This window comes from Haemorhous mexicanus, chromosome 6 (genome assembly GCF_027477595.1).
Source record: "Haemorhous mexicanus isolate bHaeMex1 chromosome 6, bHaeMex1.pri, whole genome shotgun sequence".
Classification (NCBI taxonomy): Eukaryota; Metazoa; Chordata; class Aves; order Passeriformes; family Fringillidae; genus Haemorhous; species Haemorhous mexicanus.
The window spans coordinates 26754736-26780265 of NC_082346.1; the positions used below are offsets into that span (position 1 = coordinate 26754736).

Sequence of the window (25530 nt, forward strand, 5' to 3'; positions counted from 1 at the left end):
CAGAGGCACAGCAGCCAGAGCACAACTGGCAGATGCATCCCCAGCCCAGCCCTGCAAATCTAGAGGTGAATCTACCCTGGAAAAGCCTACATGGATTTAATTGTGTGTGGCATGTCTGCCTGGGCAGTTTAGAGAAAAATTCTGCTTAATGGTGAGGGATGCACAGTGTGACAGCAGGCAGGGCAAGTGAAATAAAATACTGGTTTATTCTGTGTGACTTTGTGAACTATACTGCCATGCTGATGTGAAACCATTTCACATTATCACCAAAAGACATGAAATGCAATAGACACGAAAGTTCAATACAATTGAAATAAATTAGAGAGGTGCTGCTGCTCAAGCCATTCACCAGTCAGTGGGATGGGAATGTTTATTCAATAACCAAAATAAATTGGAATAATGCCACTCCACCATTTCTTCTATCTTTTTTGGAAGCTTCTGGCCCTGGCCAGTATGGAGTTGAAGCTGCCAGAGTTGGCAGATCTTTGCTCTTACACAGCTTGTGAGCCCCATGCCATTATGGGCCTTTTTTCTGCATCTTGCAAGAAAGCAACAAGAAAGACACACTGGTAGTTAGAGGAAATCTGCTCTGGGAGATAACCAGAGGAGGAAAGTTCTGAATTGTCAGTACAATCATCTTCATTTGTCTCATTGAAACTGTTTAGCTCACAGAGCAAAATCAGAGATAATTCACAGTTTGTCCCCTGGCAGATCCCTGGAGACCCATAAAGAAAAACAGGCCTTGAAAGAGGAAGAGCTGTACTCTGTTCATGTCCAAAAGCTGAGGCATGCAGCTAATACCAAACATTACTGGTGGCTTTCATTCCTTGGGCCTTTTCAAAGGGCACTTAACAAAGAACTAATCTGCGCCAGCTGATTTGTGACTCAAGGATGTGAAGGATTTTCACGTAAAATCTTGAGAGAGCAAGAGCTTGGACTCTCTTCAGTGGCCAGGCTGGGCAAAAGTTGGGTTTTGCAAGCAGACTGAACAGGGCTCTGCACCAGGACAGCTTTCGAAGCAATTCAACTTGGAATGCAGATTTCTGACCTTCTGACAATATCTCAGTGGAAAATCTGTGCCCTAAGCAGCAGATAGGAAATTAATCTTCAGCTCCAATGCTGAGGGTACCATTTTCACCTCAGCAGTGGAGCTGCAAAAACCAGAGTCTCTGAAGAACAGGGAAATCCTTTCCAGGGCACAAAGAGCAGTAAGGCCTCTAAAAGCATTTGTCACTGCTGGGGTAACCTGAATTAGCTCCATCCTGGCGTAGAATGAAGATGTGATGCTGGTGAACCAGGGATAAAAGCCCTGCATTTCCAAAGATAAGGATAGATATCCGACTGGTCAGAGACCAGGCAGTCACTTCAACCATGGGATGAAAATCACAGCTGAAAGAGAAAAGGAAGCCAATGAAAACCCCTTTTCAAAACCTGGCTCTCCAGCTATCCCTTCTTCAAGTCGGACTTCTCCACAAAAAGGCCCAGCAGCCAAGGATCCTGTAGCTGGTGTGTTAGCAGCTTCTGAGAAGAAAAGATCCCATGCTCATTTAAAGCCAGGAAACCTATTATGCCCTGGACTCCTGTTGTGAAAGCTCCAGCGTCTGAGATCAAGCAGACATCTGCACCCTAGCATTGGAGTGGTCTCTGCAGAAGCTGGTGGATTTGGGAATCCATTTTGGGATATCCCTGGACAAGGGAGTTGATGGACAGCCTCATGGGTTTTAGGGCTTTGAGGAACCACTGGTATCAAATATGACTCCTTATAGAGCTGAATGTATCCTGCTTCAAATTCGTCATCTGCAACTGAACTCAGTTTAAAGGCTCCAGATACATCCAGACCTTTCAAAAAAAAAACCAAAAAAAAAAACCCCAAAACCAAAACACAACACAAAAAACAACTGTTGTAGAAGAGAAATACATTTACCAAACAAATGAGTCACTGCAAAGAGGGACTCTCTAGCTTAAGCCTCCAAAATGTTTTCTGTCTTTTTGCTCTTAGATGAACAAGTCCTTACTACTATAGATTTTCCTGAGAACAAATAAATCCAAGTCATCTGTGGTCTGTGGTATGGCATGGCCACCTTGCCAGGTTGTTCTGCTGGCAGGGAGAACTTGAGGAGTTATCTAGTGATGACAAATTGTAGTCATGTAACTCCATGTTAGCAGCATGTTCAAAGATTAAATTATCTTTCTGTGTAATTAATTGCTTTTATTATTATTTTATTATGTTAAATAGATTTTAACATCATTAAATCACAGGTGGAAGTGAGTGATTCCTGTGGCAAAAGAAGTTACATCCATGCCATGGTGGCCAGTGCTGCAAAACAATATTGAAGACTGTGTGAGCCTAAGAAAATCAAGACAAAATCTACAGTGGTTTGGCTTCTGGACATTATTTCAGACAGGGCCTTATTTTGCAGATATACAATTCAGCACAAGAAGCAACCTTTCAGTATCCATTATGGTTTTACGTACAACAAAAGAAAAAAAAAGCATCAGTGAGATCTTCCCTCTTTGTTCCTTAATACCTAGCCTTGATGCTAGGTGAATTTTCCGAAGTATAGTGTTCTTGATAAACAGGAAACATTTCACAAGTGCCCAATGTGTGTCCCAACAAAGATCCAGTCCCCTGCTCCTGCCCGGATCCTCACAGCATCAGGCCTGACAACCTCTTCCCTCATACCTCTGTTGCTTGATACCCCCCTGCTTCACTCCTCCTTCATCTTCCTCCTGTCTCTCTCCGAAAGGGTGCACACATCTGGCTTGCCTTTATTGTGTGATAAATCTCACCCTGCATCTTGGGTTTATTTTCTGAAAGTTTTGAATGGTGTCTTGGAAATGCTGTTGGACAATAGGAGCTCTTTGAACCCAGGCCAGCTGGATGGGACTCCTTGCATTGCAGCTGACATGCAGGCTTTGGCGGTCTTTCTCGACTCTTTCCTCTCTTTTCTTTACAATATTTGAGCTGTCCTCAAACTTTATTTTTGGAGTGGGCAGTGCATTTCTGAATATTTTCATCATTATATTATTATTCATTATGGTCATGACTATTTCTCTTTCTGTTGGCACTCCTGGGTGGATCTCTCCTCTCTCGCTTAATATCTTGGGTATGACTACCTTGGCCACAACCCACTCAAGCAGTGACTCAGAATCCCTGGCCTGTTCCCAGGAGAGATGCAAGAGTTTTGCCAATTGGTTTAAAAAGAGGCAATAGTTTTCCAGAGCTACTCTCTCACTCAACAGAGCTGAGCTGGGTGGAAAAGCTCAGCTCTGTGGTTCCAGGGAGTCCATCCCTGGTGGACAGGCTGTCCCTGGGTTATTATGAAAGCAAAGCCCTACTCTCTTCACATGCAAACAGGATGACTTCTGAACCAGGCAGTAGGATTCTCCACTAAAAATAATTTCACTCCCTAGGGGTCACTGCACTCAATTTTCCCATTCCCAAGCCCCTGGAGGAAACAAAGCTAAGAGAGGCATGTGGGCAGGATGAGGCATTGTAAGGGAGGGAGTACTGGATGCTCAGGTCAAACTGTTGCCTAATGTATCATCACACAGCTACCCACATCTTGAGTCAGAGTGGAGAATGGCATAATCTGAAGCAGGCCCTCATATTACTGGGTTTGAGGTTTGCTTGCAGCAGTGGTACATGGTAGAGAAATCCCATCTTCTTCCTCTAAGTATCTCAGACTTTCCCAACCATGCAGGAGGGTGGGAATTGCTCTGATTCTAAAAGCAGGAGGGCATCTATGGCTTGACTGTTTGCCCCTCTACACATTGAGTTTAGGTAGTAAAGAAGGCTGTTTTGTTCTTGTGCGCCTTCCGTGACTTAAAGAACTTCAGACTGTGCTCTTATGGAGGCAGACATACAAATCTTCTTCATTTCATGTGCTAGGAAGGATACAAGAAAAAAAGAGATGGCTGGTCTTGGTGAGGTATGGCAGTCTCCCACAGAACATGGTGGGAATGTTCTGAGTGAATCCTTCCGACTGGACCGCACTGCCTCCTGCAAATGGCACTGAGTGATGGAAGGAAAGGGATGACAGGCCTTCCACTATCAAGAGTGGGTACTTGGCAATGTCAGTCCAGATCCTTCCCAGCCTTTCTTCCTATATGCTGGGAAGCCCACCTGCTTCACAGGGCAGTCAAGAGCCCTGGTGTTCCCTGAAGCAGGTATTTGCAAAGAAGAGGGACTGAGATCATCAGTTGCTTTTTACTCACATCTGCTGAAGGGAGGAATAGGTCTTGAGTCAAGGAAAACTCTCCTTCTGCTGCAAGATCCAGCAGGGCAGGGAAGCCCAGGAGCATCTGGGAACAGTGGTCCCTCTCTGTGCTGGTGTTGAAGGCTGAGCCGACTCCAGAGCTCAGCCACCATGGTCCAAGCACCAGGCAGGGGTGTCACTCTCTCTCCAGCTGCAGCACGGTGCAAACCACAGCTGGTTCCACGCGCAGGGCTGCCTCTCCCGGGCTGGCAGGCTGGCTGCAGCTGGCCTCCGCTCCTGCTGGCAGGGTGGCATTGCTGCTTCTGCTTGAGGAATGCAAACCGCCTGAGCTTGAGGATCGGCCAGGAAAAGTCCACAAATAGCAACAGGAAATCAAAATGCCCGCTCCAGACATGCACTAGATATGAGGCCATCCAGCACAAGGAGAAAAATCAAATGCTGGACAATGAAGATTACATCATGCTGTGGATGAACACGTGAGCCTATCCAGATGGGGCCATGCCAACAGGTCCAGATGGCTCAGGAATGCTAACTGCATAGCTCTCTCATCTTTGCTTTTTTGTCCCTCTTTCTTTCCCTATTTTCCATCCCTTCTGGTGTCCTTCACTCTTTCCCAGAGTAAGTAAATAAATCCTCTGACAACTCTGTGTAATTCAATTTCATCAAATATCAGAGAGGCATCTGAGACCAGGGGATGGGCAACTGCTCTGGACATGGGTCTCTGGCACTTGTAGGTATCAAAGGTGCTGCGTGACCTCACCACACTGTGTGGCTGCTGGGCTTGACACAGCAATGTGTGCCTTCACCTCACCTGGGACTTCAGCTCCAGGTCACAAAGGAGGAGGTTGTAAGGGCTGTTTGCCTGGAGCCTGAAGCATGCAGGAAAATTAAGAAATCAGCATTACTCCTGCTCTGCTGCAGCTCACCCCAGCTGCTTACAGCTGCCACTGACTGCTTGCTGTGGCTGCAGCTACAAGGGGAGGGAGAAAACAGTTTTGCTGTCCTAGCTAGCAGCCTCTGCCTACCACCCTAGTACTAATTAGCAGCAAAGAAATGAGCACAGCAGCCTCTGTTCACTCCCCTGTATTGACCAGAGCAGCATCTGCTGCTACTCCGCTCTCTCCCAGCATGATAAAAAAGAGCTGAAAACCATGTAAGAAAAAAGTGAAAGGTATGTGCTTTGCCAGGTCTGAAAAAGGGCTGCAGTCCATTTGCTCATTAATTACTGCTAATCCAGCTGCTGGACCGCTGCCAACTATATTTGACAAAACCTGAAGAGCGGGAGAAAGATCAGAGGATGGAAAAGCAACCTCTGCATCACTCTTCCCAAATGGATGATGGTGATCCTAGCTTTACAACAGGCCAGACAGAGTTACTGTGGAGAAAAAGCACTTCCAAAGAAAGGGAAAGTGCAAAAACATGTGCTGAGCAGCAGGAGGGACTGGCATGGGTCTTGAATATCATGCTAGGGACAGATAAAGCCATGATATTCTGGTATTTTATAAGAAGGAGCTTGTTACCTCCTTCTCATTTACAAACCAGCAGAGAAATAGTTTGGGAGCCTGAGAACTCAGCCCAGCACCGACCATGCAGCAGTTTGGGGCAAAAATAAAACAGGGTGCTCTCAGCAAGTTGCACCAAACTGATGGAGAAGTTATGTTTTGTGCCTGAGCCAGGATCTGGTTGCACAGTGGAGGATGAGGTATGAGTACAGCCCATTCACTGGATTTATAAAGCACAAATTGGTTTTCAGTAAGGCCCAGAATGGTCAGGTCAGTAACAGCATGGGCCAAAAGTACTTCAGTTTAAATCCCGATGCTGACCAACGCAGTCATTCACACTGACACAGAAAGATTACTCTGGATTAGCTTGAAGTATCTGAGGTCAGATAGAGACACGTGCAGTCCACAGGGATAAGGAACAGGAGAGGGGTGAAGGATAGCTGGGATATCAGTGGAGAACAGATCAGCCAAACTGAAAATGTGGCAAATATCATGTGTAGCTGCAAAGTCATTGAAAAAGAGTCCAACCAGGGAAGCAAAGTAATAGCTCCTATGGACCTTTCCTGGCAGATACTTACCAGCAAAACCGCACTCCAGTCTTAATTTTTGATAATCTGCTTCACCCATTGGTGACACTGCTCCTTTTCAGTAAGAATAAGGATGTTCACTTTTTTTATAGTGAGCAAAAGCTGCCTCACTGCAAGAGACACCCTGAGGATCACACACTAAGAAACTGGCAGAGCCAGGACTAAAATACAGTTCTCCCATTCCCAACAACCTCACTGCAGCGCTGTCCATAAAGACAGAGAAACACAATAAAAACAAACCCAACATCATTCAATTGGCAATTCAGTATTTGTGGCTCAACAGCACCTCATCAACTGTGAGAGTCTGCCACATTTGCTTGGAAAGAAGAGCCACATTTCCAGCACTCCCTGGGCAAAGAGCTCTCAGATTGAGAGACTGAAAAGTCTTTGAAAGAAACCTTCCATCAACAGTCTTTACAAATGTCAGAGCTGGTTTCCTCCTCCCTGAGCTGCCTGGCTTGCAGTCCCTCTCCCCGGGACAGCAGTAAACTTAGCCAAAAGCACCTGCCCAGCTCCTTCCTTCAACTGTCATGAATTTAGCAGACTCATTTAACACCAAGCTGCTCTGACATGCAACAGTTAACTCTTGAGGCTCTGGAACTGAGTCCTCTTCTTCATCCTGGTATCCCTCTACCTTTTTCCCCTTCTGGAGGGGAAAGCTCTCCTCCAAGTAGTGAGAGGGCCGCAAATATTGCAGAGCCAGAGCAAGTTCTCATGGTAGAGCCCCTGCACCTCGAACAGCAGAGGTGGATTATTCTTGAGCTGCAATGCTCCCCCTAGATGCGCCATGCCATTGAAAGGAGATGCCAGTGACCCCATGACACCATGGTGGGGAGCCAGCATGGAGGATGTTGTTTGGGCTTTGATCTAACAAAGCTCACCTGCAGGAGGAATGCTGACAATCCAATAAGAATGTCCACAACCAATGTAGCATCCAGTTCCCTCCTGTTTAACACAGCTGGTGTGAGGCACAAGTTGTAGAACTCCTCCAGCCTTAGCTGCCAGGTTTCTCCCAAGGGAGCCCTGACGTTCCTGTTGCAGGGGAACTCCTGGCACAAATTGCTCAGTTGAAAGCATTATGTTTTTCATCTATTCTAGGAAAAATGCTAACTGCATTTTGAGCAGGCTTTGCTAATCAGGTCAGCCAGACTGACCTAAATGAACATTTTTCCTAATCAAGACAAAGTCACAGTGTAAAGAAGCCAAAAGCAACTTTGCTGAGGTAGTCAGGGGTGAGTCTCCTCTGGAACAGCCTGGACAGTGATTGTAATAAATGACCTCACATAAGGCATCATCTTTGAGCTCTAAAGATGGTACTAATTACTTCAGTACTGGTTAGATTACATAGTAGTTTCAGGGAGAATAGCCTTGCACAGTGCTCTGTAGGGAATTTCTCCAGTCTTAGAATGTGAGAAGATAAAATAGGACAAGAAAGAAAGAAGTGAAAGAGTATGTGGATATGTGCACTTCTAACTTTCATGATACCTTGTTCTGGCTGAACAATGTGTCAAGGTAAGTGTAAGGCATCTATCACTTGGATACAGACCAGATCAGAGCAGCACCATGTGATTTCAAAGGCAGAAAGCCCAAGACAGGTTTAAGAAAATAAAAGTGAAAGGAGAGATACTAAGAAAGAGAAAAGAAGGTGGATAAAGAAGTCAGAAAGGGGAGGTTGAGAGGATAAGGCTGCAGTGTTTGGGTCAGTTCAGGAAACTACAGGAAAGAAAAACTGAATGATGTAACCATATGGGAAAGCAGAAGTAAAATTTGTTTGCTTGAGCAGCTGGAAATAAGTTGGATAGATGTAAACACTGCATGGCAGACATGGGGAACAACTGGGTTGAAAGACACAGCCTACCTTTCAGCATGCTACTTGCAGTCCCTTGCCACTTTGGCCATGCCCTTGGCTCTTCACAACCTTTCAGCTATTTCTGCTCTGAGGAACATTGCAAAACATGCAGACACCAACCCAAGGAAACACCTAACAACTTACAACACAAGCTGAGCTCCAGATACAGCAAAAAGTAAGAGATGAGCTCCATGTAAGCACCCACTCTGTCCTAGTGCCCGACTGAAAACTGGATCAATGATTTCAGGCCGGGGATACCAAACTACACTGAGGTCACCAGCACAGAAGTCACCTGCTGCAGCAGGAAAAAGATGGTGCCAGCATAGAGAGTCAGCCAAGAAAGATGGCTTTGGTTCCACCTTTGTTCTTACTTCTCATCTCCCATGTGGAGACATGAAGTCTCAGCAGTTCAGATGTGAAAATACAGTCCCTGGCAGAAAGCTGAGATTGGTAGGATGCAGTAACCCGAGGACTAAGACTGGCTTGGAATTGAGGACCTAACACATTTGGCTCCTCCAGCAAACATGTTTCCTGAAGAAGAACAATGCTCGCCACAAGGTTGCTTGTGAAGCATGGGTGACTGCATTGTACCTTGCTGCACAGACCTGGAATTTCCCAGGGAAATCTCTCAGCCAAATTAGGCCAAGAGGCAGGTTTTGGGCATTTCTTAGGAAAGCTATAATGGTTTGCTTCTTTGCTGGTGCCCTATCTGTTTTCCTGTAACTCTGCAGCAAGGAGAGTCACCAACTGGCTTTTGTGAGCCATCTGGTTTCTTACAGTGGACTGTCCATAACAGGACAAGGATGCATAAGCTTTAGTGGTTTGACTCATCCCTTCCTTGAAATGCACTGGAACAAGTGAGTCTTGAGAATCAAACGGCTGTATCAAGAACACAGTCCTGCCTGTGGTTATGTGCAGAGGATCTGCCATGTGGCCATCCCAAAGACAACTCCAGGGAGTTAAGCATTTTCATTTGCTTCCTTTAACACTGAAAATTATTTTAATAGTAAATAAGTAATTATTAAATGCTAATTAAATAGTACCTTAAAACCTATGGAGAGATGCTGAGGAAAAAAGGGAGCAAGCAGAGGAATAACTTTTCTCCAAGGAAACACAGCAGTAAGTCACAGAGGTGTCAGCCTGGCCATATTTTAAATAGTGCAGCTGCAACTGGGGCTATGAAATCCCTAGCTCTAAATTCCCCTTCAAGGGGTTGCTTCAGAAAATGCTCTTCTTCCTAATCCCTGCTCTACCAGAGACAGCTCCATTTCAGGCTTCAGCAAGAACAGTGCAGCACCAATGGGACCAACACAGCACCAGTCATGGATGAGACCAGAGCAGTGCAGGATAGGACCAGTGCAGTTCCAGATGAGCTCCTGAGCAGCAGAAGACATTTTTCATCAATGAACACAACACATTTCATTAAATTCAGAGGCTACCACACACTATGGTGGCTTCTGAAGCCACCATACAGTACAAGCTTGTCCACTTGTACTGATACCAAGAGAAGGTACAGTGGGCCAGTCTTAGAGGTTTTCTACAGTCTGATCTATACAAATGAGACCTCAGGTTTGTCCCTCTCTGAAAGGGGTGGTCGTAGCATAGAACAGCTGCCTTATGCACAGGGGATGAGGATCACCTGGCAGACATGGACTGAGCAGTACACAACTCCAGAATCTCCCAGCTGGTGCTGATCCCTCAGTGGGAGTGGACTGTGTGCACAGATGTACTTCCACCTCCTGCCAAACCCTCCCTTTGTTTACTCTGCAAGCACTTCAACAAAGACCTTCCTGCTTCTCCCCACCAAGATGATGGCTGTGTCTCCACTGTTTAACCCTGTTTTGGACATATGCCTTCCTGCACTCCTGCTCTAAGTTGCAGCCTCTCTCCTAGTTCTGGCCCAAGAGCACAGTTAATGGGTTCTCCCACTTTGGCTGAGATGATAATTTAGGACAATGGGTTCCCAGCACATGCAGGCAGTTGTCCAACAAATGAATGTGTTTTTTTAGGAAGAGTTTCCCAAATGTTTATCAGTTTCCTGGCAGATAGGACATACAAATGATCCACAGTCTTTGGATTAAGTATTTACCTAGAGTTTACCTAGAGTATTTACCTAGAGTCTTCCAAATTCAAGAAGTTCAAGTCTCTTCCCCTCTTCTTTATCAAAAGGGAAACATTTTTCCTGGTGGCGACTCTATAGTGATGATGCTCAGAGACCCAGACTCAGAGATCTATGGACCCATGTTCAGCTCTGGCTTCATCCTGCTTCTAGCCCTTCTGCAAGTGTAAGTCCCATCATGAGATAGTAAGGAGCAGCAGGGCCACGAAGTGTAGAAACCATGAGATGGATCCAAAGAGACTAATTAAATAGAAGGATATAGGAACTATTATCTTTGGATTCATTTCCATCAGGCCAGATCTGATGGCCCCATCAGGTCTCTGTATCTGTCCTGGAGATCCTACAGGAATCTGGTTGGTGAGCTCCAAGAAAAATTTCAAGCAAATAGCCTTTCCATATCCAGTACTTGGCAGACTAATCATAAATGTGTTACTGACCAAATTTTACCAGGCACAGGACTAGAGGGCCAAAATGCTTGCTGCATGTGTCCCCACAAGAGATTAGTCTCTATCAGTCCTGGAGACCCAGCCTCCTGTTACAGCAGAGCTGCCCTGTCTAGCAACGGTAAGGGATATGAAGTGGGTGACCAAATCTGCCTGTGCTCTCCATCCTCCCTGTGCATTGAGACAGTGAGAGGGAGTTTACAGAGCGTGAAACTCGCTCAGACCAAAGGTCAGTCCAACACCTAAGCACCACTTAAGTGCTATTTATGTCCCTGTAATAGGCATAAGAGGAATAAAAGTGTGTATAGGCTTCCTGTGAGAGTGACAGTCATCCATGGTGAATAGCCTCTCTTCATCTTCAGGGGAAGCTTCCTCTATGAGTTGCACCAGCATCACTCTCAGCCTACTTACTATGTACAGTCCTGCCACTCTCCTCTTCCTGTGGGCCAGGACAATATTAAAGGAAAGAGCACACAGTAAGCCCAACACCCAGTTTGCACTCAAGGAGCAACCCCACAGAGACAGGCAGTTCTTCTCCCATTCTGCTGTCCCTTTGTAGGCTCCAGAAAATGCCATTTGTCACATTGCCTGGGCATAAAGGATCACACAGTGAAAGAGTGCATTAGTGTGCTTTCCCCAGAGGAGCTGGGTTAGCCCTCCTGAGACAGCCTGAACAGCCATTCTGCAGCTTCTAACTGTGGACACCTGAGTGAGCATGCAGGCTATTTTCTTGCCTTGATGTCTCTTGAAGGGGGTAAAGCATATGCTTTGAAAAGCATGGAGTCAAAGCTGTGTTTACATAAATATCCAAAGTCATCTTTGAAGGTGTTTTTTTTGCACTATAAAACACAGTAGCAGAGGTAAGAAACAAAACCACTACGGTACTGGGCTAAAAAGAAGCACATGACTCCTGTTTAGTTGGTTTATTCTGGTTTCCTTCTGACACGAGTGTCACAAAGCCAGTGAAGCACAGTGGTGAATATGACTCAAGTGATAAGTCTATTGAAGAGTTTCACAGCACTGATAAGAGCTGAATGAGAAAGTAAGAGTTCTCTGAGTGCAGTTGTAATAGACCTTAAGCAAATAGATGGTTGCTTGCAGAAATGATCAGATATGCTGGACTGGGCAGGGCACAAATGGGTGTAACTGATAAACAGGCACTGCATGAAGGATTAGCTTTATATATGATAGGTCCTTCTGGGAGAAAAAGAAGAGCAAAGTTGCCTAAGTTCAAGAGCAGTATGTGGCCTCTAGAGCAAAAGGAGACTGTCAGTGCTGTTAGCAGCCATCCTGTGTAAGTCTGGTTAGCAAAAGCTAAGTGAAGAGAGGCATTTTGTGTCCTTTGGAGATTTCCCATCCAATTAAGCAGACACCACTCTCCATACAATTTTCAAAAAAAACCCCAAAATCCTCACAGTGATAAATCGGTTCCTTAAACAGAGCGTAAACCTTTCCTGTTCCAGTTTATGACCACTCATCCTCCTGCCATGCACTTATGAAAGAGCCTGGCTCCATCTTCTCAGTAACTTTCTCAGCTGTGCAGGTAGGCTTCTGCTAGGTCCTCCTGGAGCTCTCTCTTCTCCAGCTAAGAAAGTCCAACTTCCTGAGCTACTCCTCACAGGAGAAATTCTCCATCTCCCAGTTACCTTGGTGACAACCCCCGATGCACTCAGATTTATCCATGTCTTTCTGCTATCAGGCAGCCCAAAACCAGACACTGTATTTGAGACACAGTTTTATGATTTTCAAGAAGAAGGGGATAATCACTTCCCTGTGTCTATCTACCAGGTCACTCCTGCTCCTAGCTGCCTTTGCTACTGGGGCCACACCAGTGCTCCAGGAGCCCTGGTGGGTCAGTCTGTCAGTCCATCCGTCCGTCCATCCATCCATCCATCCATCCATCCATCCGCTCCAGGGGCAGGAGTTTAGAGTTTGTTCTTGCTGAATTTCATGAGGTTTCTGTCAACCTATTCCTACAACCTGGGCAGATATCTCTGAAAGGCAGCTCCTACACATTCAGTTTTTTTTTCTGTTGCAAGCACACAGATCTTTCTGAAGATGCATCTACAGACATGCCTTAATTAATTATTTGTCACAGCTTCAGATGAACAATACAGAGAACCATTTTTTAAAGACCAAGATGACTCATTAGGACTGCCAAGGCTGTGGAAAATAGAGTAGTTTAGACACATGCAATTCTTGCCCCAAATGAGCACAGACACTGCAGTAAGGTTCATCCATCTTTTCTTTCTGCTTCCTTTCTGAAAAGAGGAAATCATACTCATGAAAATTTCATACTGACATTTTATGGCTGAAATTTCTGGCCTGTTTTAAGAAAAATGCCTGCTGAACAATATCTGGAAAAGTTTGCCCATCTTTGAAGCAAAGGCACTGGCAACTTTGTGCCTATTGTGCACGGTGATGTTTTGCACAGCTCTATGTCAAAAGAACTTCTCCACACATTGCAAGATCCCAGGAGATTTGCTGGATTTAGTAAGAAAATCCAAGTGTATTTTTTCCATCCTACCCATTGTCATGCAGAGTGAGAACAAAGAGGCTGATGTATTATGTTCTGGCTCTTGTATCACCAACAGATTTGGTAGGCGAGAAGTGGCTGCAGAATCTCTTATATGTATCATCTGCAGGACGAGCTTGACTCTCTCACTCCAGCTGAAGTTTGTGTCGCTGGCAGTTGGAAAAAAATCCATAGGGGGAAAAAAACCCTTTAAAAAAGCGCCTTTCTGCTGTCAGCTGAGCACAACGGTGCCTGAGTCACTGCATGACTGCAACATAGTTAAATGAGAAGACAACGGCAAGCTGCTTCCAGAAGCAGCTCTCCAAACAGAAAAGCCATTTAAATGAGGCAGGACAGAGCCAGCCTGCCCACAGCCACCACACACTTTAAACACACTGTCCTGTCAGGTGGCACCAGATGGCACTCTTACACAAAAGCTTCTTTTTCACAGGGTCTGCTTGAGAAGGCAGTTGTGTTTAGCTATAAAAAGATACCACCTACATTGGTTAGGGGTTCCCTGACTTCTGATCACAGCCCATGTTGCACCTGGTGAAAGGGCTGGTGCCAATACATACTATTTTCATTTTTGTAAAGGAATAAATGGTCCTCGCATAAAGCACTTCCTATCAGCATAGCTTCATCCACACTGGATGTGTACAGAATTAGGGAAAGCACAAAACTCCTAACAACAGGTCTCTCAGATATGAGCAGGTGAGGCAAGTGCCCAGAATTGAGGCGATGTGCCATTGGAACATCTCCCTGAACACTGCGGACTCTGCTGCCTCTCTGCTGGTAGAGCCCAGTGGAATCAGTCCTCGAGGCGCAGTGCAACCTCGGAAACTAGGAGCTGGCAAGATCTCTGAGGGATGGGGCTGCCTCCATAATCTCTTTCCCAGACCCTGTGTGCCTCTGCTTGGTGCAGTGCATTTAATATTCATGCAAATTCTGTATCTCTATCGTCTTCCTCACAAAGGAGGCAACATAAAAGGCTTTAAATCTTTTGTGTAGCAAAGCAGAAGTGGATTCATCAGAGGATTCGCCTTCTCCCTGTTCCCTGCTCCCCCGGCAAGGGTAGCCCTCAGGGACGCTCAAAGTGCTACACGGGGAACACGGGAGGTGCCAGTACTGTGAAAGGGGAGTAAGAAGCCATTGCTCAGATCTCTGGCCGGAGCAGGCACACTGTCCCACGGCTGCAGCCGCTCACAGGCTGGCGGAGCCTCGCGTCCAGGGAGTGCTCTGCTGCCCAGCGCCGGATACCCTCGCTCCCAACCACCTCTGGGGTGGGGCTCTTCCCACTTCTGCCTCAGGGCTGGGTCCTGCCGGGCAGAGGGGCTGCAGGATCCCATGGAAACTCCCATGGAGAGCTCGGGCTCTACAGCAAAGAGTCTGTGTGTGTTCTCCGGGAGAGCTGTTGGACTGAGAACTCGCCTGACTCCTGGGAGAAACTGGGCAGTTTCCCTAGAGGTGAACAATGCCCCTTTGGTTCCCTGAGACTGGCAACACATTTTCCTCCCTAGTCACTCTTCCCCCTCACCCTTCTCTCCAAAGTAAATCAGTCCAGCCAAAGCGCCAAGCGGTAGATGCTTTATCTCCCAAATGCCACTCTGAGGAAAAGTTACAGGCAAAGGAGAGAGGAGGCGCTGAGCCCAGAGCTCTCCCGACGGCAACCGGCCGAGCCTCCGAGCCTCCGGGGCTGCCCGAGCTCACACACGGCAGGTCGTACATTCCCCGCCTGGCACCTCACACTTCTCCCCAGCCATAAGGCTCATAAAACCATAGTGTACAACAGCCCTGAGATTCCCCGGCGGGGTCTCCTCGGGGCAACAGAGGCCAGGCCAGTCCAGCGGGGAGCTGGCCGTGTGCGACAGTGGGCACCCGGCTACCTGCATCTCCGGGGCACCCCGGGGCAGGGCGGGGACCGAGGAGAGCCCGCCGCCGGGTCCCATCGCCGCTGCCGGGGCCGGGAGCAGGGGTGCTGCCGGAGGTCCCTTACCACATTGCTGAGAAAGTCCGCCTCGCTGAAGTCGCCGAAGTCGAGGAAGCCGGTGCCGGCGGCGGGGAAGAGCCGCTCGGCGGGGAAGGGCTCCAGGATACTGTCCATGGTGCCCGCGGCGCCGGGGCTCGGCCGCCCCCCGCGCTCGGCCGGCCGGGCTCACTGCGGCCGCACGCTCCCGTCCGCCCCCCGGCGGCGGCGGCCCATGAGCGGCGGGGCGGCAGCGACCGCCGGGCGGGCACGGGAGCGGAGCGCCGCGCCGGTGCCGCTCAGGCCGGCTGTCAGTGCCCCGCTGCCGAGGGGCCGGCGGGCGGCCCCGGCACGCCCCCGCCGCTCTCCGGGAGCCGCCGGGGCGGGACTTCCCGCGCAGACACCCCCTCGAGGCAGCGCCCCCGCCTCCCGGGCAGCCCCCGCACCGCCGGGCGGGGCGAGGCCGGTGGCTGCCCGGGGCCCCTGTGCTCCTCCTGGCGCTGCGCAGGGACCCGAGGGCGCTGCTGGTCCCCGGCAGAGCCGTGTCAGTTTGACGAACTGAACAAACTCTCCTTTCAGCAGCCGGCCGGCCGGCCGGCTTTGGTGGCTCCTCCGCATCCCTCGGGGAGCAGCGCCGGGAAAGCGCGGGGTCGGAGCCTGAAGAGCAGCCGGCAGGGAGGTCTCCTTGCCCCCGCTCCCCGCAGAGGGCTTGCAGGTAGGCCTGGCTGCAGCAGCACATGTGGCTGCTCTGTAATTAAAGAGCTGGGCACTATTAAAGAGCTTCAGGAAGATTATACGGTATCAGATAAATAGGATTATGGATCCCTCTCCTCTCTGATCATTACTCCAACCAACAATCAAGAAAACCACTTATAATAATCCCATTGAAGAAGCCCTGGTGTTTTATTAATCTGTCCCCATTTCCATGGCTCCAGAGAACAGACTGGAGTCCCAGCTCCAAGGAGGGGCTTTCTTGGTCACAGGCATCTGGAGAAAAACCCCAAAGATAGCACTGCATCTCTCCTGGGGGAAACCTGGCCAGAAGTTGTCAGTGGTGAGGGTTCTGGCAAAGAAGTGCTGATCTGAAGCTGGCTGGAGCCTGTGCTTGAAGTGGACACACGGTTTTCATCCATCCAAGCTCTTGCTCCACATTCCCCATGGCTGTCAGAAGTAACAGCACAACCCAAGGTGCTCCTTGGCTGCTGGTTGCACAAGCAGCCACATCCTGCACACAAAAGCCTTTATACTTACACACACAATGAACTCTTTCAGTTACATTTACTTTTACCTTATGTTTCAGTCAAGTGTAAAGAGCCTTTGGGTAAAAGGTCAGAGACATAAATTCAACCAGGATGGAGTTGTGCTGAGAAAATAATGCTGTTCTTACTTCCTAAATGGTAAAGAAACTTCTTTGTTAATGTGGATGCCAGTAGGTTTAAATGGGGAAACACAAAAACCTTTGCCACTCTAAGATGGGAAGAAGAAATACATCCAGACCCTTCAACAAGAAGTAAACCTGTCTCTAAGTAAGAGGGAAGATGTCTTTCCTTTAACATCCCAGTCAGCAGGGCTCTCAGCTGCAAGGAATAGACAGACCAAATCCTGCCATAGCAATGGAGTGACAGCCAGGGTCACAGAGCATGGACAGAGCCACAGCAGGGGCAGCTTCCTCTCCTGCCACTAACCAAACACAGATATCGCTTCCCTAACTATGAAGACTCACTGGTGAAACCAAGAGCTTCTGGTTCAGTGCCTCACCCAAGCTAACACAAGGAAGCCTCTTCTCAGGATACACACTGTATTTATCCTCAGGCCAAGGAAGCTCAGATGGTGTCAGCTACGGTTTGCACAGCATGGGTGGCAGTGTCATCAGAAAAGGTCAAGCAAAGTAAACCTCACTTGTTTGTCTGTTCTCTGAAGGGAAAATGCTTTGGCAGAGTCAGATAGGAGCTGTGAAATCCATTCTGGAGATTAAAATATCCCAGAAAAAAAAAAAAAAAGACATTGCCTGTTCTGAAACCCTGCTTCTATTCAGCGCTTTTAGTACTGAGTGTAACTGTCCAGAAGCAGCTTCTCTGCCTATCACTGCTGCACCTTTGCAGGCAAGGAGGAATCATAACAAATATCCCGTTTTGATGTTGAACAGGAAAGCTGCTCTGTCCCATCTTGGAGAGCTCTGATGGGAGCCCCCATCCCTAGCATTTGTGTAGAGCTTTGAAATGGACGCTTTGCTTAGGTCAGGCATGAGTGCAGTTCACTAAAGGCAATGGAAATGTCATCTAGGTGGTCAGAAGGTGTTGCTACTGACCCTCTGGAGCCAAAAAGGAGAATTATTTTGGCAGGCAAGGAGTTTTGCGCTCCGGAAGAGACCTGGAGACAGGTAAATTGTTGATGGGTTAGGGAAGGTGATTGCAATTCAGAAAAACTCAGATGTGCTGCTGCAGCTGGCCATGGGTGCCTGTGGCAAAGGGGGAAAACAACAGGCTGAGTGGCACTGCTGAAGCAGAGGCCTGGGGACTGCAGCGATTGCAACACTTGAATGATGCATCACCCTTACTAGAGCATCTTTAAAACCAAGTTCTGCAGCTGTCTCTTGGGACATAGATACAGCAGAGCAGGAAGCAACATTGGGGCAGGGGCTGAATTTCATGATCATTCAAATTCCTTCTCAGCCCAGTTTTCTCTGATTTTATACTTAGACTTATTTGCAATCTGATTACAGCAGGAGATTGAATAGCAATCAAGTATGTTCAGGCTGAACAAGTCAAACTGACAACAGGTAATTCTTCCTGGCCTCACAATATTTGGTACTGCAAATACACATGTATGACCAACCAAGCTAATTTTATCACTCCTGAGAAGTGAATCATCAGTCCATTTCTCAGAAGAAAGGGATCCTGCTCTCCTGTGCTCCATCCTGCCTGGTCCTGCTTCCACTGCTTGCCTTTATGTCCATAGAGTGAGAACTGCAAGTCTCTCATCGTATCAGTTTGCATTTGCTTTGCCTTCACCCTGCATTGTTGTGAGCAGGACACACAAGACAAGGTAAGCAAGCCCTGGGCTTGAACATGTGGACAGCAATCAAGGCCATTTGGCTACAAGCCAAGCTGAAGCTTTTGGTTTCCCCGCCCAGGACTGTGCCAGGCGGTTTCACAGACTTTTCAAGGATGAGTGTTTCTTGAGGAATGTCGGGTGAAATGTCGGTGATTTTTGGTCTGCTGCATGCAGGCTCTGTTTTTACAGGAAGGGTCATCTGCGTAGTGTTTGCAGCCTGGACAGCTGGTATGGGAATGATTCATGCTGTTAGAACTGCTTTGCTTTGGAGGTCAGGCTGGCTCTTTAGGACTGCCACCAAAGGCAAGCTTTTACTTCAAGTCTGTGAAAGATACCATTTGTCCTATTTATTTTTCCAGCACTGGTGTTCATATGGATGGAATATACAGTTTCTGCCACAGCATGTCTTCCTAGCCATGAAGGTTTTCTGGAGTCACGCAGACTCCATACTTGGGCTCTTCAGTAGCTCTTTGCAACAGTCTTGCCTTCATTTCACTTTGTCTTTTCTCTGGATTTGATTTCTTCTCCATATATTGCTTTGGTGGGGTTTTGCTCACTGTTTTGTGCACCACGGGCAGAGGGAGCAACTGCTGCATTATAGGTCTCCTCTGCTCCTGAAGGCCCACTGAGAACAAGGTAAGGATGGAAATGGAACTTTCAGCCTAGTTCAAAGAAGAGGTACTACAGTCCCCAGACAGGCTCTTAGGAGTCAGGTTGTATGTGATGGCACAAGTAGTTACATATCCAACACTTTGGCTGTGATTTCTTCATTTAGGTTTTTATGGGAGCAATTAAAAACCTAGGAAAAAGTCAAGATAGAGAGTGATACAGCAAAACATTCTCTAGCAACAGGTAACTTTTGAGGAAGGACTTGTAATCACTGGAGCCTTTCTTTGCCCTCTGATCCACAGCCTTGCCTCATCCAGGAAATGTGTCTTCCTTTGGATTTCCTTCCAGCGGCTGGTTTAAACTCTCGCTTGCACACACATTTCTCTCTCCAGCCAGCATCAGCTGCTTTCCATTTCCTTCTTTCTGCTGTGTGCACTCCCAGCCAGGTACCCAGCACACCTGTTCCCACCACCAGCAAACAGCAGTGGGACAGGGAGGGCAGCCAGTGCAGAGATCACTGCCCATTGCAGCTCACTGCTAAAACCAGAGAAGGGGGTAACACCTGTGAAAAAAGGGTGTTCATAGATCTGCCACCACAACTGAAAGAGGGAATGAATTGTGTTCTGCATATTGCTTTGTGTGCAGCTACACAGGACATCAAATTAAATGTCTGCCTGCAAGCAGACACACACTTCTTTAATGACCACCAAATCCAGGTAGGCGTGAGCCATGCTGCAGCACTGCAGAGAAGTGCAGACACGTGTGTGTCATACGGAAATGCGCACCACAACTTGTGCTTCCCCCCCCATTGCTTAGGAAGTAGAGGGGAAAGTGAAGAGCATATTAATTGCATGTTTGCATATGGCAAGGATCCATGAATGCTGTGGTTTCAATGAGCACCCTAATGCTATGTGGGGAATGAAAGGGAAGCCACAGAGCTCAGCACTGCAATTATTATTCTTTCTGGGGTAAACCTGGGGCCCTGGGATAGATTTACATCAGCCTTGCAAACAAGGAGAGAGTGGCAGACAAGGAAGGAGGAAAAACCTAGGGAAAGGAAAGCCTTGAGTACAAGACACTGGACCCTAGGAACACCCCTTCACAGAACCCCTTTAGTCTCCTGGGAATGTGGCTGAGCTGCCTGTGGCTGTATGTCTTTCTGCCAGTATGACAGAAAGCAAAGCCCCCAAATAGTAAATGGGTACTGTAACAAAATATAAGAAACGAAAACTCACCACTTGGCAAGTAACTGATATAGGAGGAAAAATCTCTTTGTAATTCCCTCATTTCTTCATGGCAAGCTAAGACTTTGCCTTGTCACACACAGTCTCCCCTTCCTGCTCTATACCTCAGAAAGAGCATAGGCTGGCAATCTCCTTGGGGAATTAGACAACTTTCAGGCTGACTGGGTGCAGAGTAACTTCAATATGAGGGCATCTCCTTCCAGCAGTTTGTTAGCATTTGAAGACACTATGTGAATGGGAAGCTGCAGGACAGCAGAAGAGGATGGCCGCCTCTGCTTCCTATGCACTACTTTTTATTTACTAGGTTTTTAGCCTTCATGGTTGCAAGATGTGCTTGCAGAAGGGATCCAGGTAGACTTCACAGGGCTGGAGACAACCTGAAGAGTCATTCTTAGGGGAATATATCGCCTCTTTTCTCCTAACCATTTCCTTCAACTCAGATCTTTCCCTAGGAAGGATGATGAGCTGCACACTCTGAATTTTACCCCAAGAAGATACCTTGCATCAAGGAGTGGGAAGAAAATGGCTTTGGTACAGGAGGCAGCTGAAGAGCTGCTGGAACAGGACTGGATGAGTCAGGGCAAGGGATGGCAACAACTCTGCTTTGACACACTGTATGTGCCATATTGAGTCAACTCCAAACTCCCAGTTACCCCCTGGGATGGTTATGAAAGACTAGAGAGCAATCCATGCAGATTTGTGCCACTTGACCCCTCAAGCATGGTAGAGAAGTTGGACTCTAACATCTTGGCTAATCCAACAGAATCTGCCCTGGTCAGAACCATGTAGATACAGCACACACAGGCTGGTCAGGGGAGTGGGAGGACGATGTTCCCTGTACTGCCAAGGGTTAAAAGTGAGGTCCAGATCCACAAGAAATCCTGTGAGGAGAAAAGCACTACCCGGCAATTCAGGCATGTCTCACCCCCGTTCAAATGACATTGTTTCAGCGCTGTCTGCCTCACCCCTCAGTGGTAATTACAGACTTTCACTACAGGGGGAAGAGAACACGGTGGAAGAAACCTTCATTACAGACATCTCCTAGAGAAAAGCAACTCCAGTGTAAAGTCTCAGGCACATAGCCAGGAGCAGCCACCAAAGCAAAACACATTTAGGACAAAAATAAAAGGGGGAGAAGTGTTAAGTGCTTTGGGAAGATCAGAAGCCCACCAGGTTGGCTGCAGTACAGTGCTGGGTGTGGGGAGCACTTTGGAGGAACTGGAATGCTGCCCTGCTTTTAAGTGGTGCGGTTTGCACTTACATTCTTCCTTCCTTCCTTCTTCTCTGGGTGCTTGTTTTCCCTGATGTCTGCATGTGTCCCTTTGTCACCCCTGGCAAACACCAGTGGGCTGGGAATGGATGGTTTTCCTAGTCTTCCTAGCTGGATGTTTGTCAAAGGGGCATATAAAACTGTAGGTGTCCTTGACTGACCCCTCTCCTTTTTGTACACCTAGTTTAAGAAATACACCCAAGAACAGGCTTCTTGTACTCAAAGCTGGGGGTTCCTTCTTACCTTGTATATATTACAGGGGCCCAGAGTTTGAGTTTTTTTACAAAGGATGCAAGAGGTTTTTTCTTCCCAGTAGGTCATGCATCTGTTACAGGCTATGATCATTTCCTATTGCTGTGGTGCATCTGTCAGGCTTGGTGTTGACCTTCCCTCAGGTGGCTGACACCTCTGGCAAAAAAATGATCTAATTCCTGCTGCTTTTCTTCCTCATTCCAACTTTCTGTTGACAAATGGCATAGGTCCTAGCTAAGTTGCTCTTTTTACCCCTGGGCATTCACATGTGTGAAACTGAGAACCACTGTCATGGCATGGTAAACTCAGTGTTTGTGGGAGAGGTCACTTCAGTGACAAAATTTTCCTACAGAGCCCTTTTTTGTTGCTGGTAATAGCACCTTGTTCTTGCAGGATCTGGGTGTGATGCTACATTAGAAAGATCATTCAAACTAATAGGCCTTGTCCCCAGGTAGCTAACAGAAGGGATGGGAGAGGTCCAAGAGGAGAAAAATGTTCAATCAGAGTGCTATTAAGATGTGTCTAGGGAACTGGCTGAATTTTAATTGTTCTTTCCTACTCAGTGAGTGAGCACAGGAAAAGATTTACCTTCTGGCCTTTCCATTTGGGCATGTTGACATTTCCAGGCGGCACTTTCCTCTGATGGAGAGGTTTGACGTCAGGTGGGCTGATTAAAGCCTGCAGTGCCTCTGACTCATTTGGCTACGTCCTGTGCAAGGGGATTTGTAATGTGTCCCTTGTCTTTCTTTCACTTGTTATGGTTGGTTTTAAATAAATAAAGCTAAGCTCAATTCACAACTTCAGGGAAGATGCAACTCGGCTCAGGCTCAAATATGCATTGCCATGGCAACAGATGCTGTCAGGCTCACACAGACGTGTCACTCTTGGCAGCGAACTCCCCTGCCCTCCTCTCCCTGCCCAAGCAGTGCATGGGGCTGGAGCAGGATGCAGGAAATCCAGGTGAGGCTGGCACTGTCCATGCCACTTGGGCATGCAGCTGTTCCTGGGAACTGGCCTTGCTGCTCTCAGCCTCAGGAGAGCTCACCTGGGCCACCCAACTGCCCTCTTGCATAGCAAGAACTCCTTTGGGGGAAGCCCTGGTGAATGAAGTTGCCCCTAGTGTGACTTTCTCAACTTGAAAAAAGGAGGGGAGGGACTACCTGGATCAAAAAGTCTCATACAGCTGCTGCCAAATGTGGCATGCTCTTCGTGCATGGACTGAGATCTGAAATAAAGAAATAAAAATTATCAGCTGCCTTCTGTTAAGACCCATTGATAAATCCCCCATGACTGGTAGAGAGATGCCCAGCAAGGAAACAGAAGTGGGGAGAGATGTGGTTTCTGCAGCTGACTGTGGGGTAGATAGGTTAGCCAAGTAAGGCACAGTAAGGCAAGGCAGTAGAGCCTCTGGGTCCTCTGTCCCAGAGTACCTGTGTCACCTTGGCATACTGAGCAGGTCCCTTTGGTGCTGCCATTTCCTGTACAGCTTTTATTCATCAAGAACTTGAGTATAGCAGCAGCCTAAAACATGAAGCATGAAACATGACCAAAGGCAGCATCGCTAAGAAAGAGGCTCTTTGAAGTGCTCAAGAACTCCTTGCCTGTGGCTCTGCACCGGCGCATCTCTAACATCCACTGATTATACAACCATCAAAGCTGGAAGAGAACTTTAAGATAACCAGGTCCTAATATCCACCCAGCAGTATCACAGTAACCCTTAAACTACTAAACCATATCACCCAGAACAGGTCCAGATGCCTCTTAAACACCTTCAGGGATGGTGATTTCACCACCTCCCTGGGCAATCTATTCCAATGTCTGACCACCATAACAATGAAATTTTTCTAATACTTAATCTGAATCTCTCCTGTCTCAACTTAAGGCCATTTCCTCTGGGTCTTTCACTGCAGGCATGGTAGAAGAAATCAGTCTCTCTACTTGGACAGCACCTCAATGTCACTTTTAAAGTGAGGGGCCCAAAACTGGATGCAGCACTTGAGGTGTGGCCTCACCAGTACTGACTACAGAGGGGAGATCACTGCCCTGGTCCTGCTGGCTACACTATCATTGATACAGGTCAGGATGCCATTGGTATTCTTGGCCACCTGGACACATCCTGGATCATGTTCAGCCACGGCTGACCAGCACTCCCAAGTCCTTTTCTGCTGGGCAGTTTTACAGCTACTCTTCTTCAAGCCTGTAGTGCTGCTTGGGGTTGTTGTGACCCAAGTGCAGGACCCAGCACTTTGCCTTATTGAACCTCATGCAGTTGTCCTCGGTCCGTTGATTGAGCCTGTCCAGATCCCTCTGCAGAGACTTCCTACCCTCAAATCAGATCAACACTCCCACACAACTTAGTGTCTTCTGCAAATTTACTGAGGGTGCCATCAATCCCAATGTCCAAGTCATCAATAAAGCTGTTAAACAGGACCAATCCCAAAACTGAGCCTGGGGAGCACAGCTAGCAACCAGATGCCAAATGGATTTAGCTCCGTACACCACAATTCTCTGGGTCTGGCCATGCAGCCAGTTTTTTACCCATTGAAGAGATCACCCATCCAAGTCGTGAGCAGTCAGTTTTTCTAGGAAAAGAGGTACTACAGAAATGAGATATTCTGGTTTGTGTGGCAAACAGGGCTAACAGAGTTGCCAGATCTTCCTTGCTCCAAGTATCTCAGAACATTTAGCAACTTTCTCAAAGCCTGGGCACCTCAAGTCCTGGAAATGTGGAAACTTCTTCCTGGTAAGCCTTCCCTGCTCTTAGGTGACTTCTGACAGTTGCAGGGAACTGGCTGAAAATGCGCCCTGCTGGCTCCGACATAGGCAGGCGAACCTAGGAAACCATCATTTACTGGTTTTAATCCTATTATTTTTAGATCGCCCCATTGAGTGAGTTCTGAATTACAGTTTTTGGTTTGGCTTGTGGGCAAGCACAATGCACACAGGAAAGTGTTTGAGTGCTGTCCCACTGACCTGAGCTGCACCAAGAGGCAGCATATACCCTGTTGGACTTGTACAGGGGCAGGAAAGGGCACAAAACAATTGAGCCAAGAATCCAGTCTTCCCAAATAGATCTCTAGGGCTGGGGAATGCTTTCTAGCTTAATCCTCATTTTGTAGGTTTAATGCTTTCCCATGTGGGGTGCCATGTCTTTTTTCTACCACAGATGATTTGAAATTAACCTTACCTCCTACAGTCGCTGCACCCTGCACACTGGTGAAGTTAATAGCATCAGAAGAGTTTGAACTTGTGAAATGTTTCTATGACTGCATAGATTGAGCCACATTACCATGACAAATCACTGAAATCTGAGAAATCTAATTTACAACACAAATTTCTTTTTTGTGTGTCTTTCCCAACTCAAATTCAAGTCAGAGAGCGTCTAGAATGTGCAGTAACTCTAATCTAGCAGAACTGTGGGTGTAAGAAGGATGAAAAACAATTGCATGAGGTCTCCAGGGCTGGTCTACAATGACTCCAAACCCTAAATTGCTTATCCCTTGAACGTGGTTTACAGCAGCAATGGATCCTGGCGGAGCTGTGTAACCAGCATTTAAATAAAGGGGAGGCAGCAAGACCTCCTGAATCAGTGGCATCTGTTCTGGGAAGGGCTTGCCCAGAAACAGCCACAGCAAGAAGGTACTGAAACCCACTGTCTCCTCCTAGAAACAGAATTGAAGGTCACAAAGTAAAGACCCCTGCAACCAGCACTGGCCTCTGATTAAAAATAAATCCTTTCATGCACAGACAGTGGTTTGAGAAAGGAAAATATTGAACTGCAGTGAAATCTTGGAAAGTTCATGGCTGGACACCTTGGAGTGGAAACACCAGCAGCATCAGTTCAGGTAAAACTCTACACTCCCAGCCACTGGCATCAATGTACATGAGTACTCCCATCTCTCA

General features: G+C 47.5%; 1 protein-coding gene and 1 long non-coding RNA gene across 4 annotated transcripts in view; both read right to left on the reverse strand.

Moving 5' to 3' along the window:
* CREB3L1 (cAMP responsive element binding protein 3 like 1) overlaps positions 1 to 15412 on the reverse strand; it is a 45309-nt gene extending 29897 nt beyond the window's left edge. For 2 of the 3 annotated variants that reach the window (XM_059849419.1, XM_059849418.1), the window contains exon 1: positions 15229 to 15410. In XM_059849419.1, the coding sequence (XP_059705402.1) occupies positions 15229 to 15336 (108 nt within the window). In that variant the 5' untranslated portion in view covers positions 15337 to 15410. Of the gene's footprint in view, positions 1 to 15228 lie in introns of all 3 variants that reach the window. The other variant, XM_059849420.1, reaches the window with a different exon arrangement.
* Positions 188 to 15222, reverse strand: LOC132328948 (uncharacterized). Its single transcript, XR_009486923.1, has 2 exons — positions 4219 to 15222; positions 188 to 1389 (listed from the first exon to the last, which is right to left on the reverse strand). It is a non-coding gene; the product is annotated as an uncharacterized LOC132328948 (long non-coding RNA).
* Positions 15413 to 25530: the final 10118 nt, after the last annotated feature.